The sequence below is a fragment of the Sapajus apella genome, unplaced genomic scaffold (genome assembly GCF_009761245.1).
Source record: "Sapajus apella isolate SASKATOON/1434 unplaced genomic scaffold, GSC_monkey_1.0 scaffold2, whole genome shotgun sequence".
Classification (NCBI taxonomy): domain Eukaryota; kingdom Metazoa; phylum Chordata; class Mammalia; order Primates; family Cebidae; genus Sapajus; species Sapajus apella.
The window spans coordinates 7,527,048-7,547,305 of record NW_022436942.1 but is presented as its reverse complement, the minus strand read 5'-3'; the positions used below and the strand labels follow the sequence as shown (position 1 = coordinate 7,547,305).

Genomic DNA, 20,258 nt, shown 5'->3' with positions numbered 1-20,258 from the left:
TAGAAAGTTAATGATATGAAGCATTTGTTGGAAGAAATGTATAAAGGAGTTGAAATAGGGACAAGTATAAGGATAACTGAGGATAATGAAAAGCTGAACTGAGTTATGCAATTTTTATTTTTATTTTTTGACAATGTTTTGTAGCCAAGCAACAGGAATGAGAAAGCAGAAGTCTAGATGGATCCAGAGTCTCAGGCACAACACCTGAAGCAGACTGGAAAAATGGCCAGGCAGTCCAGGGCAAATATAACAGAAGTCAGGGGCAACAATGCAGAGTCTGGACGGGAAAAAGAGTGATTACTGTGCAGGGACAGGGGTCTGGATAAATAAGCAGGGATTAAAGGAGGAACCCAGCAGATCCTAATGAGCGTGAAAGCTTCAGAAAGAAAAGAGGTTGAAGCCAGGGAGAAGAATTTTTGAATTTAAGGCTTTTTTTGCATATAACAATTCTGAGTAACTTACTTCAGGCTACGGCTATTGCATTAGGTGGTGGGATGAAGAAAAAGGTCACTAAAATATCTCACCAAAGTTTAATGCTGAGGAGTTGTATGTGGGTGCTGAAAAGACCCCCTGGGAATGATGACTAAAGATGACAACTTTGAAGCAGATGCAAATTCTTCAACAAATGTGCAGGAATACCTAGATGTCATAAATGCCACAAAGATGTCCACTACTGGCTAGCAAACATATGTGTCCAAGGACAAAAGCAATTAAGCATATTACAGCGGGGAGTGAAACTAAAGATTCTGCCTCTTAGTCCTCCTCATAATGAGACAAGATTAAAATGAGTAATACAGGTTGATCATCCCAAATCCGAAAAAATACAAAATTTAAACCCTTTTGGTTCCAAGCATTCTGGATAAGGGATATTCAACGTGTAACTACTTGAGGATGATTGTAATAGAAGCAGAGATTTCCATCATGCCAAGCTGAGTAAGGACAGAGTCTCTGACATCAAAAAGTTTTCCAGATAAAACATACATACCAGGTCTGAAATCATGTCCCCACTGACTACAGCAGTGAACTTCATCCACAGCAATGCGAGTAAATCTCCTTGCTTCATAGGCTTTCTCTAGTTTGGACATAAACATTTTGCTTTTTGCAATTTTCTCTGGAGTCACATAAATCAGCTTTAACTCGGAGTTTTTATTTACCATTTCAGCATGAACCCATTTAACATGCTCCTATTAAAAGAAAAAATAGACACAATGATAGGAAAACCAAGCTAGCAGGCTGAAACACTAGATGGTAAATGAAAACATTCATTTCTCCAAAGCAATAATAGCCTTCGGCTCTTTTAGGAGCAGATGCTTACTTCATTAAAACTGAAACCATGTCTCAGTGCTAAACATCATGGCAGCTGTGTAAATAGCATTCTAGTTATTTACTAATATTTACATCATTGATGGAAAAAAAACCTCACTTGACAAAAAGAACAAAAATAAATTAACATGAAAAGATACTCCAATGAACAGCATTTATTCTATGAAGGTATAATTCTAAATTGTTCATAATGTATTCTAAAATGTAAGCTAGGTAAAATTGTTATGGGTATAAAGGTAGGTTTTATTAATTTTATCATTATATTTATAATCCTTTTATTTACGTGAACAAAATTTATTATTTATTAACTACTTACATGATGCCATCAAATCTTTTAATCTCCATTTCACTATAAAGACCACGGGGCTTCATAAAGTATCACTCATTAAATTTTTTTTTTTTTAAGACATAAATTTTCCTGGCAACTTTCATTTAAACTCATTAAATTAAGATAATAATAATAAATCTTAAAACGTAACAGTACTAGGTTCTTAGTACTTTAATACAATTCTATATAATACTTAGCACATTAGATGTCATTTTTTTCCTTCTAACCTAAAGAGGATCAAAAAATGTAAAAACATGCCAGTGAATAGGACAGAGAGTCAAACTGCCTTCATCATAGAAAAGAAGCAGTTTGTTAACTCCTAGATATATTCTAGGACACAGATGTTCTTTTTTTCTCTCTCCAACTTTTCAAGTAGTAGTGATATATCATGAACTTGTAATTATCTGCAACTGTCTAAACTCCTTTCTATTACTATCACTTTCTTTTTCAGTTTTAAGAAGTACATTATTAGGAGGTAGTTTTCTCCAAAGATTCATTTTGTTGAATGAAGAAGCAATTATAATAGAATGACCCATGGAGTTTAAATAAAACAAAAATATATGGGTAAACTAAAGGAACCAGGGATTCTTTGAGGTATGGCTGACTCCAGGTCTGGGCAGGAAATACATAAAAAACGAACATGGATTATCTTATATGAAAGGAAGCAAGGAGCAGAAGCAACGGCGTTAAGGGAAAAGGTTCAGGAACCAACTTAAAGAGGCTCTCACTGCCCAAGGACACACACACACACATATTTTTTTGAGCAGTGTTTCACTTTTGTTGCTCAGGCTGGAGTACAATGGCATGATCTCAGCTCACCGCAACCCCTGCCTCCTGGGTTCAAATGATTCTTCTGCCTCAGCTTCCCAAGTAGCTGGGATTACAGGCATGCACCACCATGCCCGGCTAATTTTGTATTTTTAGTAGAGACAGGGTTTCTCCATGTTGGTCAGGCTGGTCTCAAACTCCTGACCTCAGGTGATCTGCTCACCTTGACCTCCCAAAGTGCTGGGATTACAGACATGAGCCACCATGCCTGGCCCCATATTATATAATACGTGAAAACTTATAAGTTTATAACAATACTTGGGGGGGAAAAAAAAACTTAAAAATCTTGTTGACCACCTTTGGAGAATGCTAGAAAACCAACTCTTTCTGAAAACTGGTAAAGAAAGGGGAAAAAATCAAGCACTTTCATCATACAAAGAGTTAATAAGGAAAAGTTTATTTTTATAGAAAACATGTAGCTAATATATGAAGAAAGAGTGACAGAATTAGATATCACCATTTTGCACCTCCCTAATGAAATCATGGCTCTCAGTGTGGCTCTCAGTGACTGCTAAAACCACTAGATGAAAAGCTAATAATCAGAGATCAGGCAGACATCACTTGAACCCACTGATGCTTAGCATCACAAAAAAATAACCAGGCACTATGTACCGCTTGAGTGATACCACAATAAGAATAATAATAAAAAAAAAAAAAACAGAAAAGAAAAAAGAAAAATTCCAAATACAATAAGGATCCTTTTAGATCTAACTTAAAAGGAACCAGTTACCTATGTTAACAAACCTGCATATCCTGCACATGTACCCCAGAACTGAAAAAGAAAAAGAAAAAGAAAAAAACACCACAAGGATGCAATCAGGAAAATGCAGAAAGATACAGGACAATTAAACTGGTTTCTTCAACAAAGAATTTCCACAGGAAATATAAAAGAGATAAAGGGAACCTATGGGTATATCGATCAAATACAATACAATGCATGAATATTATCTGGGCTATAATTTAAAAAAAAAACATAATATGAGACAGAAATCTGAATATTTTTATAATTTTAAAGAACTGATATGAAATTTTTTAGACGTGCTGATGGCATTAACACTTTTCTTTAAAGTTAGAGATACCTACTGAAGAATTTACAATTAAAATATGATGCCTGGAATTTGTTCTGAATAAGTAAACTAAGGGGAAGGAGGTAGGGAAAACTGGAAGTATATAGATTAAAAAAAAAAGATTAGCCATATGTTGATAACTGTTGAAGGGGGAAATGGACATGTGGCAGTTTTTATGCTATTCTCTCTACTTTTGAAGATTTCAATAATAAGCTTTTTAAAAAAGAAGAGCTGGGAAATGCTTTATTCTAAAGATGAGGGTAAGAGTCCATTCCTAAATAGAAGCAATTTCACAGGTTTAGGGTATCTTCTTAGTAATTCATATTTCATATTTAATTATATTGTATAATTAGAAATTCTCCTTTACTATTTTAGAACAGATAATACAAAACAGGTCAGCAAATGTTTCCTGTAAAGTGCCAGACATAAATATTAGATGTTGTGGGATATAAGGTCTCCATTGCAACTACTCCACTCAGCCATTATACTGTAAAAGCAGCCACAGACAACATGTTAACAAATGAGCACGGTTGTGTTCCATAAAACTTTATTTATGGATATTGAAACTTGAATTGCAAATAATTTTCACATTCACAAAATATTCTTTTTAGATTTTTTTTTGATCATTTAAATATATAAAAAACCATTCTTAACTCATGGGACATAAAAAATAGACAGTGGGCCGGAACTAGCCTGAGAGCAGTAGTTGCAACTCCTAATATAAACAGTTAACAGTTTATAATTTTATAAGCAACTCAACTTCAGGTAAGGCTCCTATTTCAGTGAAGAGTTTACATTAGAAAAAAAAAAAAAAAGCCACTGAAACATACCTTAGAACTAGAAGCATTTAGCATGGTTGCCGAAATTCCTAATTGTTTTAAAACCATTAATTGGTCTTCCATAAGAGAGATCAATGGGCAAATGACAAGTGTAAAACCTAAAAGAGAAAAAAAAAAATTTACCTTAAATTTTACACCACCATCAGAATCAATTGCAACCATTTGCCTTCTTTTTTGAGACAGAGTCTCGCTCTGTTGCCCAGGCTGGAGTGCAGTGGTGCGATCTCGGCTCACTGCAACCTCCACCTCCCAGGTTCAAGCGATCGTCCTGCCTCAGCCTCCTGAGTAACTGGGACTACAGGCGCAGTCTGCCACGCCTGACTAATTTCTTCTGTATCTTAGTAGAGATGGGATTTCACCGAGTTGCCCAGGCTGGTCTCCTGAGCTCAGGCAATCTGCCCGCCTCAGCCTCCCAAAGTGCTAGGATTACAGGCATGAGCCACTGTGCCCAGCCCATTTACCTTCTTAACTTTAGAGCACCACCTATCAATTCAGATTAATTTTTAATGCAGCTTTAGTAATGCTCACTTCTTACTCTCATTCATCAGGGAGATAGTTATGAATCAATGACCACACAAGGTAAATATAAGTCAAATAAGCAAACATACAACTAAACAGAACTTCCTATCCTTATTCAGTCGTATAAAATTAAAGACAGATTTGAACATTTCAAATGTTTAATTTGTTATCATTTTAAATAATCACTATTGGTAATTTCAGTAATATAACGTAAGTCAGTTCAAACACTAAAAAATTTCATCAGGGAAAAATTGCTACAAAGCTTTCCAAAGAAAACAGATTTTTAATTATATATTAGTGTGTATAATTAAACATGACAGTTACATGAGCATCCTTTTACTTTTTGTGTGAGATTTACTCTGAGTAGAACTCAGTGAACAGTTTACTGTATGAATAAAGTTGTAGTAATATGCCCCTTATAATTGAAATTGTTTAAACTACAAAAGCTATTCTACCGTTAAAATTATATGGCTTTACATTTCTGTAATTTGTTTTTTACAACAACCTATGGCAGAGGGCAGACATGCTTTAAAAACATAATCAAATTAAGACTTTATTAAGGATTTTGCCCTGTCAATTATTCTCTCTCCTATATTTTCACTTTCTCCTTACTAGCACCTACTCATTATATTAAAACATGGTCAAGTCTCTTATCTTTGAAAACACCTGCTATGGTCTGAATGTTGGTATCCCCTCAGAAAAGTTAAGTAATGAGGGCTCTGCTTTCGTAAGTGGGATTTATGCCATTTTAAAAGAAGTTGAAGGGAGTGCCCTTATTCTTTACCACCATGTGAGGATGCAGCAAGAAGGTGCCATCTATAAGAAACACCTCCTGTCTAGACACTAAAATCTATTAGCATCTTGATCTTGGACTTCCCAGCCTCCAGATCTGCAAGAAGTAAACTTCTGTTGTTTGTTAATTAGCCGATTCCAAGTATTCTGTTACAGCGGCTGGAATAGACTAAGATAACACCTAATTTATGGCCCCATCTCTTCTTCCCTTCATAGCCATTCTTTTCCAAAGAGCATCCCACACTCACTAGTTCAACTTCCTCAATTCCTACTCACTTCAAACCCTTGCTATTTGTTCTCTACCCAACTATTTCAATAAAATTGAAATGAGTCCTTTGTCATTAAACTCAATGAAACTTACATCCTTATTGTAACTGACCTTTAGCTAACAGACATCACTATAATCTACTCTCTTTTTCAAACACGTCCTTCCCTAGGCTTCTAATAATACCATACAATGCTGGTTGTCCTATATGTTGCTACTCTTTCTCAGCCTTGTCCAGAAACCCCTCTTTCTCTGTTTATCCTTTAACTCTTGGTGTTCTGGTTTCTGTTCTAGGTCTTATCTTCTTATGCTGCTCTGTAATTCATTCTAATGGCTTCAGTGGCTGTCTCCACACTAACAGCCTCCCACTCAGACCTCTAAGACCAAGCTTTAGAGACAAACATCCTCCTACTCATAGGACAATTCCACCTGGATGTCTTAACGGCATCATAAATTCAACATGTCTCAAATAAATTCATCTTCCCCTCTCCACTCCCAAGAGTTCTTTCTCCAATGTACCCCATTTCAGTGAAGCACCTCAGCATTTGTCCAAGCCTAAAATTTGAGCCTCATTCTTGACTATTCTTTCTCCTTTCCCCCCATCCAATAAATACCAAGTCTATCTTCCAGATATATCTGGAATTCGTCTAACTGCAAGAATTATCCTTCTAAACCACAAAATAATGAGTCTCTTACCTGTGTAAAACACATCAATGGCTTCCTGCTAAAATAAGGAAAAGTTTTAAAAAAAGACTCTTTCCACCTGTCTTACCACTGACTGCCACACAAAAATTCCTCCAGGTTACTGAATACATCATGATGTGTGTTCTCTCTTGCTTTTGAATCTAACACATGCTGCTCTTCTGAATGAACACTCTTCCTTCCCTGTCCCTTTTGCCTACTCATCCTTTAACTTTTAGCTTAATGCCACTTCGTTAGAAAAGCTTTCCCTGACAGCCAGTAGACCAGATCTTTGTACGGACTTAATTCTCTGTTGAAACCTTTATCCTAAAACTCTTATTGCAATTGCTTGCAATTACCTGTATTCTCTAAACCAGGGGTCAACAAACTAAGGGCTGGTTGCCTATTTGTGTAAGTTATTTTAATGGAACACAGCTACACTCATGTCTTTACACATTATGTGTGACTGTTTTTGTGCTGCCATGGCAGGGTTGAAGAACTGCCACAGAGACCATATGGACCACAAGCCTATATTAATTACTATTTACCCTTTCAAGGGAAAGTTTGCTGACCCCTTGCTACTCCCCAGTCAGCAATATCAGTAGCACCAGGGAGCTTGTTAGAAATGCAGGATCTTTGGTCTCACATAAAATCAGAATCTGCACATGATCAAATCCTCAGGTGATTCTTATGTACGCTGACGTCTGAAAAAGTGCTACTCTACACTATGAGTTCTGTGAAAACTAAGACCATGCCATTTTTGCTCACTACTTTATCTCCCAGTGCTTAGCACAATGGCACACTCAATGAAGATCAGGGATGAGAATTTAGGTCTACCGATTCTTCTTCCAGTGCTGCTTCTCCTACAACATTTTTGGGGTTCCCCCCGCTTTTATTTTCTGTTCTAGTGTTCTACAGCACTTCAGGGTGAATATGGTTAACAATAATTTAGTATAGCGTTTCAAAAAGCTAGAAAAGAGGATTTTGAATGTTCAATATGTTTCTAAATTTATGTTTCAAGAACCAGATAAAAGAATTAATCTCAGAAGTTTTTTAGATTCCCCCTTTAGGGATAGAGGTGGGCAAGGGCTGAAAAACTACCTATCAGGTACTGTGTTTACTACTTGGATGACGGATCATTCAAACTCCATATCTCAGCATTACAACATACTCATGTAACAAACCTGCATATGTACCCCTAAATCTAAAATAAAAAGTAAATAAATTCCCCCTTTAAGTGAAACTTTAAATTTCTATTAATACAGAAGAAACAAAACAAAAAATGCACTTGATTTTTACATATGTATGATTAGAAATTATTTTTTAAAACAATTAAAAGTATATGATGACAAAGCACTTCTTCAACTCAAAATTAGTTTTTATTAGTACATACCATCTAAACATAATGCTGGTAACTGGTAGCATAAGCTCTTTCCACCTCCTGTAGGCATAACAAGAAATACCTCCTTTCCAGCCATTGTTACATTAATAGTTTCAAGTTGAAGTGGTCTGAACTTCTGCAGTTTAAAGACATTTTGTAGAACATCTTTAACTTTACCAGACCATGGAAAATCTAAAAAAAGAAAGATAAGAATCAGACAAACATACAGAAGATTATTATAGAATTTTGATAAGAATGAGACAAACATATATAATAAAACTTCTAATACTTATGGACCATTAAACTTTTCTGATAATAATTTTGAGATTAACTCACTAGCTAAGAAAAGCAAAAACAAGTTAAATGATATAAGACATAGTAGGTGTTGTGTCTCATGCCTATAATCCCAACAATTTTGGGAGGCCAAGGTGGTAGGATCACTTGAGCTCAGGAGTTCGGGACCAGGCTGAGCTCAAGCGACAGCAAGACTCTATCTCTATAAAAAAATTTTTTAGAGTACCCTAGTGTAGTGCCATGCACCTGTAGTCCCAGCTACTAGGGAGGCTGAGATGGGAGGATTGCTTGAGCCTGGGAGTTTGAGGCTGCAGAGAGTTGTGGTTGTGCCACTGCACTCCAGCCTGGGTAACAAGCAAGACCCTATCTCAATGGGAAAAAAAAAAAAAAAGAAAGAAACAAATGTAAACATTTCCCAGTTAAGAATTAACCCACACAAAAATGGAAGGTGTCTGATCAGGTATTTGAAAAACAGTCTGAATGTTGATCAGGGAATTCACAGCATCATAAAATACCCAAATATCACAAACAAAGTTAACAATTATCTGGAATTTTTGGTGTAAATATCTTGTTTAGATGTAAATCATTAAAAAACACACCACCTACAAAAAGCACTGCAATTCCTTCTAGAGTTATTCTAATTATTCTATTATAGCATATATTATATATAATTATTCTATTATAGTATGTATAATTATACTATTATCAATTTATAATTGATAAACATGATGTTTGTTAAGAACTTGAATCATGAGAGGTTTGTTCACTAGGGCAGGAAAATAATCTAAACTTTGGCAAAGAGTTTGAATGTTTTGTTTCTAAATTGTTTGTTAATTTAGGTAAAGTAAATATCTCATTTTCTAAGCATGATCAATGTTGCTAGAACAATAATTGGAAAAAATGACTGAATAATAAAAGCTTAAAGACTACAGAACAGAGGGAAAGAATGGTCCATCTGCAGGTTTCCCATTCCACTGGAGAAATGGCCACTTTCACCTCTAAGCCTACTGGAAAGCACTGACCCATAAAGAATCCATTCTAGTTTTTTTAAAAAATGAGAAGAAACAAAACTAGCAAAGAAAAGTTAACCTTCTTTATTCCAAGCAGCTGGTGAAGAATCACATTCGTTGCTTGCCCCAGCATCAGAATCCTCTAAACACTGCTGTATTTTCTTTGTTAGGACTTTTTTTTTCTGAATAAGTTCTTGTTGCCTTTCCGTAAGTTCTTGAATTTGAATTTCTACTGCATGTAGCTCACTGGTTACAGAATCCAGTTCCTCAGTTAGAGCTATGGGAGGCAGCGGGGAATACAGTGATTAGACAAAGGAAATGACAACTTTAAGTTTCCAGATTGATTTTTGGATGTTCTCCACCATATGAATTACAGACTAACTTGAAGTAGTATAGCAGAATGGTGGAGAGCATGTTTAGAGCCATATAGACCTGAGATTTAACTCAGATTTAAAGGTCGGTTTTAACTAGGGTCTATATGACTCAAAAACATGCTCTTAATCTTTTACCTGCTAAGTGATCTGAGGCAAGATACTTACCTGCATCCCCATTTCCCCTCCTGTAAAAAGGGGATAATATCTAACTTTCATAGTATTTTTATAAAGACCTAGTGACATAATATATTAAGAGTTCTAGACATAGTACCTAGTACACAAATTCTTAATACACACTTATTTTTATTACGTTGTAGAGAAGTCATCTGACAATCTCCTAAACCATTTAAGTAGTCAGACTTTGAAGCAAAAGGAAGCTAATTCCCTAATTACTTTGCTATTACTCTATGAAGGCATTCCTATTTGGACTCATTTGATGGTATAAGGAGTTGGTAATTATAAACAAGAGGATGCAACAACTAAGAGAAATCAAGTGTACTATTGGAATTGGCATTACATCTCCTTTGTAACTAATTTATAAAGAAACCTCAGTGTATGATTCTAATCAATCTAAGTAGTAAAGTCAAAAAGTGAAACACTTTTTGATACCATATCAATGGAAGCTAGAAAAATCTTAAAAGATGTTCTTGGTGCATTCTAATATACCTGCCTGCATTAATCAGTATACAGGTTCAATGTGCCTCTTCATGAGATAAAATTAATGGTTATGGTTTAAAACAGGATGTTGGGGGGCTTTTCATTGTACCAACTGCCTTCATCCCTTGTATCAACCCTTCCCTACATGATTTTGGGTTAGGTTTGGCCACAAGTGAACTCTGCATGAGATTTAAAAGGCAGAAAAAAAGCAGCAGTCAGTTTTGCATTGGGATGGTTGGCCAAAGGCCAGGTGCTTCTGCAGCTCACTCATTATGTTAGGAATCTGCTGCCTCACTTTTTTTGACATGGGGTGGAAGCCAGCTCCCCTAGCCCCTGCTAAATCTTCTTGGTGGGCAACTTGGCTCACAGCTTCTTTGGCTTCTTGGCCAGGTTGCTGAGCAACCTTCTGTGACAAGTGCACCAGCTTTTCAGCAAGGCACCAGCATCCTGACTTTGTCCTCATGAGTTTCAATTTATACTTCTGGCTTCCAGTTCATCCATACCCTCCCACACTTCACATTCATCTTCCTTTTTCACTGCTGGTACTGCTGACCTCAGGACCAGAAGCTGACCCAGGGATAGCTGCTTAACCAGTTCCCATGACCACATAAGGTTTAATCTCCATAATAAAACTTACAGCACTCATAATGGTTCAGCTTACCTGACTGAACCCTAACCCATACAGAATTTTGATACAGAAGAACAGAAACTTATTAGGTTTTCTGAATTGATTCTGAGCCACACAGAATTGATTTTCTGATCTGAATAGATTTCAAGGCATTAGTAACCCTGTTTCCACTGATAAAGAGAACATAACTATTCTATATCATCATGCAATGAAAAAAGTTATTTAAATCATCATCTATAGATGCCAGTAAAACTAGAGAAGGCAAGGCTGTGGGTGACAAAGTGTTTGCTGTCACAAAATGTTTTGGTGGGAATCATAGGGTTGACTGGTTGCTTCTAAGTGTGTGAAGAACTCGGGAAAATTGTAGTATCTGCATTAAGGGACCTCAAAGTTTCTATGATTGCCCTTAAAAAACCTTATCTTCTATAGGTGCAGGGCTACTATTTCTGAAAAACAGCCCTAGGTCTAAATACTGCAGATGGTTGAACTTCAATACAAACTGAACTCCCAACCCTGCAGGGACTCTTATGATAAACTCAGGACACTGTCTGGGAAGGAGACTCTGAAATTTGGAGGGAAACATGAGGGCAGATTCCAATGAAGCAGGTTTCCTTAAACCACTAAATTACGTCAAGTCTCTTTTACCTTGCCTCCCCTTTCTGAAACAATGTCCTCCTAACTGAAATCCCTACAATGGTCCTTGTTGCCTTGTATGGGACTGCTAATCCTCCTAAAAATCTGCCTCTGCCATCTTTCAGTGCTTTAAAATACAGTGTTTTAGGCCGGGCACGGTGGCTCAAGCCTGTAATCCCAGCACTTTGGGAGGCCGAGGCAGATGGATCATGAGGTCAAGAGATCGAGACCATCCTGGTCAACATGGTGAAACCCCGTGTCTACTAAAAATACAAAAAAACATTAGCTGGGCATGGTGGCGCATGCCTGTAATCCCAGCTACTCAGGAGGCTGAGGCAGGAGAATTGCCTGAACCCAGGAGGCGGAGGTTGCGGTGAGCCGAGATGGTGCCATTGCACTCCAGCCTGGGTAACAACAGTGAAACTCCGTCTCAAAAAAAAAAAAAAAATACAGTGTTTTAAAATAAAACACAAAGATGTAACCTGTCAAAAGACATGATACACACCAAAAGAGCTGCATGTGCCAAAATCTATCAATAGAAACTGTGTTCATCCATTTTGCATTGATATGAAGGCATATCCAAGGTTGGGTAATTTGTAAAGAAAATAAGTTTATTTTGCTCATGGTTCTGTAGGCTGTACAAGGAGCATAGGGCTGGCATCTGCTTCTTGTGAGGGCCTTGGGAAGGTTCCAATGACAGAAGGCAAAGGGGGCAGGTGTGTTACACAGTAAGAGACGGAGCAAGAGAGGAGGCAGTGCCAGGCTCCTTTAAACAACTAGCTCTCGTGTGAACTCATAGAGCAAGAACTCACTAATTATCACGGGGAGGGCACCAAGCCATTCATGAGGGATCCAGGCCGACCTCCAACATCAGAGGGTCACATTTCAACATGAGATTAGGAGGAGACACATATCCAAACTATATCAGAAAGCTAGAGAATATACATGGGAACAGATCATAAAGGTACTAAAACAGCGTTTATGGAATTAGGCTAAGTTATTGTTATTGAATTAAGGTTATAAAGGTACTGAAACAGGGTTATTGAATTAAGCTAAGTTTAATAGATCATAAAGGTCCTCAAACGGGGTTGTTGAATTAAGCTAAGTTTATTGATATGGGGTCACTAAGAAATTCTGGATTTAATGTTCTAGATATAGTGGCCAGGAGTGGTTCTAGTAATTTGCTTGGCTTGTTGCCTGAAACCTGGCCTCAAAGATAAATGTCAGAAAATTGGGATGGAATAAAACAGGTGTAGAGTCCAATGAGACTGGAGTGCTGGAATTTCCTGGGTATGCTCTAAAGGAAGGTATTCAGAGGCTTAGAGAGATAGCAGTACCAGAGTGGTATATCAAAGGGATTGATCATCCACTCCCTTGCTGTCCCCCAGGAGAATTCAAAGGACACTTCCTTCACCAAGACTGTGAAAGCTACAGTCATAAGGGGAGCCCTAGCATCAGCGAAGTCATTCAGGGATGCTGGGGCTCCCCTAGCTATTCTCTGTAAGCTAGGAATGACAGTGGGAAATATCATCTTCCAACCAGACTACCTGATTCAGTGACAATGATGGATTCCAAGGTCTAAACAGCCACAACTGAATTTATGACCAAAAATAAAGTGGATGTGTTTGCCATAAAGGGCAACAGAGCTGAGACAGAATCAGAATAGACTGACCCACAAGATCTTGGATTGGCTAGTCGACTGTGATGTCCTTGAATTGGAAATAGATTACTTGATTTGTATACACAGAATAAACAGCTCTGATTCTGGTAAACACGAGCCTGATTTGAAACACCACAACAGAGCAACCATCCTTTGACCAATTTCCAGAATTGAACCAACTTACAGAACCAGAGCCCCTTGAATAAAGGAGAGGTTGCAGCCCCTTGGGGAAGGACTCTACCACACAGCTAAAAATATATGTAGTGAATCTTCCTATTAGTCTCCTTTAGAGAAGTTTATTAGGGTAACTGCGCATTAGGAAAAAAAAAATCACTTCTCAGAAACTGCTGGGCATTAACTCTGAACTGATGCTAATTCTTATAAAACCAAAATGCCATGGTGATCCACCAGTCAGAGTATAAGCTAGACTTAAGTGAGGTAATCAATGCAGTTTTGATTGCCAGAGATTTAAAAGGTTGAAATGAAGCAATAGCCATATTTTCTGTATTTAAGAAAGTCAGTGTAAGGGCAGGGCTGGTGAGCTCATTGGTATGGGGCAGCAGCAGACTCAAGTCCAGTGGCTGCTAGTGATATACAGTGGGACTTCTAATCTGCTATGTGGTTATTTCCTCAGTTCCACACTACATACTGAGAACAGATATGTTCAGCAAGTGGCAGAATCCACACATTGGTCTCATGGCCAGTAACTAAGGATTATTATGATAGGAAAGGTCAAGTGGAAGCCAGTAAAACGGCCTTTACCAACCAATAGGGCAAACCAAAAACATTACTGCATTCCTGGAGGGATTGCAGAGATAACCGCCTATATCAAGGGCTTGAAAGACGTGGGAATAATGTCTTCCACATCGCATTCAACTCACCTATGTAGTGTATGTAGAAGATAATGGATTCTAGAGATTGAAAGTGGATTGTGGCAAAATTAATAAGGCTATGGCTCCAACAACAGCCATTGTTCCAGCTGTAATTTCATGAATGAGACAGAACATATGCCCTGGCATCGGGTTTCAGCTATTGATCTGTTGAATGTTTTATTCTCCATACCTGTTTTTATAGTATAGGTGTGTAGAGCACAGTAAAAGCAGTTTGCTGAGCCAGCAAGGTATCTTTATTCTCCCACCTCAGGGCTGTATCTGCTCTCTAGCCCTAATCTAATCTGCAGGGATCTTGATTGCCTTTTCATTCTACCAGGCATTACACTCGCTCACTGCATTGATGTTATCATGCTTGTCCGGCCTGCTGCACAAGCAGGAGCAGTAGCAGCTACTACAAACAAACTGCTAAGAGAGACACTTGACAGAGGACAGAAGATAAATCCCATAAAAATTCAGAGGCCTGACACCTTGGTGAGAGCCAAGGGGTATGAGGCACGTGGAGATACCTCTTCTAAAGTGAAGGATGTTTCTACATCTGGCCCCTCCTATTACTAGAAGGGCACAGAGGCTAATGGACTACTTGGATTTGGGAGGCAATGTATGCCTAATTTACCAAGTAACCCAAAAACTTGCCTTTTTTAAGTAGGGCCCCGAATAAGAGGTAATGCCATGATACAATCTTCTCTTACCATTGAGCCATATGACCCAACAGATTTGATGGTACTGTAAGTTTATGATGAATGGGAATGTTATATAACACCTTTGGCCTACGATGAGTCACAACAGACAATTACGATTTTGGAGCAAAGCTATGCCATTATCTACAGAGAACTATTATCCTTTTGGAAACAACTTCTGGGTTGCTCCTGTGTCTTACAAGAGACTAAGTTACTATGTGACCTGTGCTGCCTGTATCATCAACCAGGTATCATCTGACCCATCAATTCATAAGGTGAACTTCCATCATCACAATGGAAGAGGTATACGCCAAAGTGAGCAGGTTCTAAGTGAAGGCATGAACAAGAAGTCCAAATGCTCATGCACCATGCTCCCCCTTGTCTCCTCCTTCTCAACCTGTAACTATGATTTCATGATGGGGTTCCCTGTTACTAAGGAAGATAAAAAGTGCCAGCCTAATTTGCAAAAGATTCTGCATGTTATATTGTCACTACCTGAAAGTGAACAACCATCACACTCTAGCGTCTCTCCAGAGTGGCCATAAAAACCACTGAAGATGGAAAATTCTCCCAGTCCGCAGTAAACAGTGCATATAGTTATTCATTTTGCCAGGGAAACACATCCACACTATTATAGGCGATGGATAATGATTAGCAAGATGTTCAGCAACTTGGAAGGTACCAAATAGGAAAACGGGTCGCAATGAGGTCTGAGGAAGATACATGTATAGACCTCTCTGAATGGTCAGAGTGTGAAGATATTTGTGTCCCATATTAATGCTCACTAAAAACAACCTCCACAAAGGATAATCATAATTAGGTGGACAAGATGACCTGGACATTGACCACATCCGTCCTTGGACAATGAAATCAAGAACAAAGTGCCTTCTGCTGCTGCAACATAGATTGCCACTCATGAAGACCCATCTGGCTACATCCATAGCTAAGTGCCCAACTTGCAAACAGCTCACCTTGAGTTCCAATGATGGCATCATTCTCTGTGGGGACAGCCAGATGCTTGATGGCAAAGTAACTGCATTGGAACCTTCTATAATGAAAAAGGCAGCACTTTGCTCTCACTGATACAGACAGTTACTCCGAATATGAATTTACCTTCCCTGCCTGCAGTGCTCTATCATGTCTGCCATGCACAAATTCACAGAATTCCTACTGATTGTCATTGTATTCCTCACCAAATTATTTCTGATCAAAGAACTAATTTATAGCAAATGAAGCATAACAGAAAGCTCATCATGTTCAAGAAATTCACTGGTCTATGTTCCCCAACACCCTGAAGCAGCTGGCCTGAGAAAATAATGGAGTGGCATTTTGCAGACCCAATTATGCTGCCAGGTGAGTATCAGCACTTTAAGGGCTGGACTAGTAGCCTCCAGGATATGGCATGCTATCCATCAGTGAACGGTGCTGTTTCTCCCATTGCCACGGTCCACAGGACTCAGGGGTGGAAATGGGAGTGGCTCCTCTATTACCTTTAGTGATCCACTAGTGAAATTTTGGCTTCCCATTGCTGAAACACTGGACTCTTGCTGGCCTGGAAGTCTTAGTTACCAAGAAAGAAATGCTTGTACCAGGGGAAAATGCAATAGTTCCATTAAACTGGAAGTTGACTGCCACTTGGCCACTTTGGGTTCCTCATGCCAACAAATGAACAGGCAAAGGAGATTGCCGTACTGGCTGGGGTAAGTGATGCTGACTATTAAGGGGAAATCAGACAGCTACTACTCTATAGGGATAAGGAGGAGTATGTCTGGAATGTAGAAGATCCTCTAGGGCACCTCTCAGTTTTCCCTTATCTTGTGATTAAAGTTAATTGAAAACTGTAATAACCAAATGTAGGAAACTACTAAGGCAAGCAGTTCCCACCAAGCAAAGACCCATTACCAAATGAAAACCAAGGAATATGGAATGGGTAGTTGAAGAAGGCAGTTATAAAGTACAAGCTATGACCACATGACTCATTGGAAAACAAGAACTGTAATAGCTATAAGCCTTTCTTCCTTTTTAAAATGTGTATAAAAACCACATTTGGGTTTTTCCTTTTATTTGGTCTCTTTCCAATACACTACAGTATTAACAAGGAGGACATGATTCAGCAAAAGAAGAAATGAGCACCACCCAAAGACAAATAAAGATAATTTGTAGCTGCTCTTTTGGGGAAAGGGTCAATGTATACTCAGCTGTAAGAGAAATAGGCAAAAGCATGATTCCTTATTGCCTTTATTTAGACACAAGGTAAAAGTTAGACACGAAAGGGTAAATGTAGATTCCATTTATATGAGTTACCTAAAATAGTCAAGAAACAGAAAGTAGAATAGTGGCTATCAGAGATTAGGAGAAGGTAAAAAATGGAAAGTTATGGATTAATGAGTATATAATTTGAGTTTGAATAGACGAAAAAGCTCTGGAGATAGTGGTGATGGTTGTACAACAGTCTAAATGCATCTGATGCCAATGAATTATTCGTTTAATAACAGTTAGCATGGCAAAGTTTGTAATGTATATTTCACCTCAATAAAGAAGCTGAAAAAGGGCCTGGTGTGGTGGCTCACACCTGTAATCCCAGCACTTTGAGAGGCTGAGGCGGGTGGATCACAAGCTCAGGAGTCCAAGACAAGCCTGGCCAAGATGGTGAAACCCATCTCTCCTAAAAACTACAAAAATTAGCTGGACGCAGTGGCAGGGACCTGTAATCCTAGCTACTGGAGAGATTGAGGCAGGATAACCGCTTGAATCCAGGCAGCAGAGGTTGCAATGAGCCAAGATTGTGCCACTGCACTCCAGCCTCAGCAAAAGAGTGAGACTCAGTCTCAAAAAAAAATGCTGAAAAGGCTGTGGGCGGTGGCTCACACCATTATCCCTGCACTTTCGGAGGCCGAGGCAGGCAGATCACGAGGTCAAGAGACCGAGACCATCGTGGCCAACACGGTGAAACCCCGTCTCTACTAAAAATACAAAAATTAGCTGGGTGTGGTGGCGCATGTCTGTATTCCCAGCTACTCAGGAGGCTGAGGCAGAAGAATCGCTTGAACCTAGGAGGCAGAGGGTGCAGTGAGCCGAGGTTGCGCCACTGCACTCCAGCCTGGAGACAGAGCGAGACTCGTCTCAAAGAAACAAACAGAAAAAGCTGAAAAAAAAAAAAATCATTTCTATAATCAGAATTTTTAAAACAAACATCTTTTCTCAAATATAATAGAACAGAAGGAACAAGAAAATGTAGTCACTGTTACTAACCTGAAACGGACGCCATTCTAAGACTGAATTGGAGATCCAAATTTCTTTCTAAAAATAAAAGCACAACAATGACAACAAGTTTTTAAAAATAGTACTATTAATGATGCTCAGTCAACAGTAATCTTCATTCCTTAGTATGGAAAATGTTAGAAAGTAAATTATATATTGCAGTGACCTTTCATATAAGAACCGCATAGTTCTTTTGACACTAATTTTTTTTTGAAAACTCTCTAGATTTTAGCTTAAAAACTCACAACACTCAGAATTGACTCTAGATTTCAGAGAAGTGACCAAAGTCACATAAACGTACACATGACAAGTACAGTATCAATAACACTTAGCAAACATCCACCAGATACAAAATAATGTAACAAAAACCAGTGAACATTCAACAGTTCTAGCACCAATTGCTATGTGACTAAATTACTGTGTTAGGCAAAGTAGCATATGCTGTTCCTCTAAGCCTCTTTCCCTACCTGCAAAACTGGGAGGACAGCAATCTTATAAATAAGTTGGATAGATCCAAATATACCAGATTAAGCAAAATACAGCAACATAAATAATAAAATTAATTACCTAACATTTTATTGAGCACTTGCTTTAAAGAATTGCAATATAAGCTCAATCTTAAAAGATAAATTGTTATTCTATAGAAAAGCTAGATTTTAAAAGAGAATACAACGCGGTTAGAGGTGTGGGGGGGAATGGTTTGTATTAATGAACTCTAAATATCAATGAATGACTAAAACCTAAGCATGCATATGGACAAGTGGAAAATAGGGCTTAGAGCAGAAACTTTAAATTCCCCATTACCCTATAAACACTTCTCCAATCTCTCTAATACGGACGTTTTCTAAAATTAAGAATGCTCTCCAAATGTCACTTCTGCACCACCCACCCTTAGACTGCTGACCTTACGCCCTTCCTACACAGAATTCTGAAGCCACCACTAGGCTGGAAAGATAGGCTGACTCTCTTTTTTTTTTTGCCTTGCTAAAGAATGTGGAATAACCACACTTAAAAGATAGCTAAATAGGTAAGTAAACCAAGGACTTCTAATTCTTTACCTATACAAACATCCCTTCATGTAATGAAAATGTAACATTCCTTCCACAGATGTAAGGTCCTTTGCCAGGGCTAGGGTTCAATCTCTTCACCTTTGTATCCTCACAGCCCAGCAAAATGCCTTGATACAGTGAGGGCTCAGGTTTGCTAAGGCTGAAAGCAGGGGCTGTTTCCACCCTTATGAAAAGATAATAGTCTATATCCAATTTCCACCCCCGATCCCACGATTTCAAATAACTCCTTTGATTATGCTGTTAAAAGACTGCTCTTTCCCAAAATGATGTGATTTAATAGCAAAAGATATCTCAATATAAAATGTATCCAGAGATTGAACTATAGCAGGTCTATAAGCTAGGCATCCACAGGAAAATTTTACAGGGCCACAGCCAGTCATCAATGTTGCAGGAAACACCACTGAGGTACCATAGGCTAAATCCTCTCTCTCCCCGCCACCTGCACTTAGAAGCAATAGTATAATATTAATAACATCCTTCCTTACGCTACGGTGAAGTAGAGGATGGAAGAAACATCCCCAGTAGTATTATTAACAAATGGCGGCTGCTAATAAACAGGCTTTGGTGGTCAAGCTTCCTGCATAGAAAAGAATGGGGAGCTCAACTGACCAGTCGGTAGGCGAACGCGCTCCTAAAGGCCGGAGTTCTCAGAGCAGAGCAGTGAGTAACGTTCCAGTTTCTTCCTGGGCGAAAGGAAGTGATCCGCAACAGACCGGCCTCGCCCTCCAGCAGGAAAGGGAAGGCTCAAGAAGCGCACACCCTTTACCCTTCAGAGCTGTAACAGGAGTTATCCCAGAGCCCAGTCCAACTCTCCGGTGTCTGACTCCCCGGTGTCCGACTCTCGTAGCTCGGACTCCCAAAGCACCCAGGCCTCGAGCCAGCTAACCACCTCTTTCTGCCGCTCTGGAGTAAAATCTTCCCGCCACCTAGCTGAAAGCATCCACCCTTCCGGGTCGGTCAGTTCGGCCAATCGCAAATAACAACCTTCTCTAATTGGTCAAGGGGTGTGGCCACCATGAGCGCCACCGAACAAGATTGCGAATTATTGGTTGAGATTGGAAGCAGGTTTAGCCAATAG

The 20,258-nt window shown here is 38.8% G+C and overlaps 1 protein-coding gene across 2 annotated transcripts in view; it reads right to left on the bottom strand.

Moving 5' to 3' along the window:
- RECQL (RecQ like helicase) overlaps positions 1 to 20,129 on the bottom strand; it is a 33,143-nt gene extending 13,014 nt beyond the window's left edge. Inside the window, exons 1-6 of one of the 2 annotated variants that reach the window (XM_032287705.1) lie at positions 19,713 to 20,129; positions 18,102 to 18,150; positions 9,407 to 9,604; positions 8,036 to 8,215; positions 4,377 to 4,483; positions 986 to 1,184 (exon numbers count right to left, since the gene is read on the bottom strand). In XM_032287705.1, the coding sequence (XP_032143596.1) occupies positions 986 to 1,184; positions 4,377 to 4,483; positions 8,036 to 8,215; positions 9,407 to 9,604; positions 18,102 to 18,117 (700 nt within the window). In that variant the 5' untranslated portion in view covers positions 18,118 to 18,150; positions 19,713 to 20,129. The remainder of the gene's footprint in view (positions 1 to 985; positions 1,185 to 4,376; positions 4,484 to 8,035; positions 8,216 to 9,406; positions 9,605 to 18,101; positions 18,151 to 19,712) is intronic. The other variant, XM_032287699.1, reaches the window with a different exon arrangement.
- Between the last annotated feature and the right edge of the window lie 129 nt (positions 20,130 to 20,258).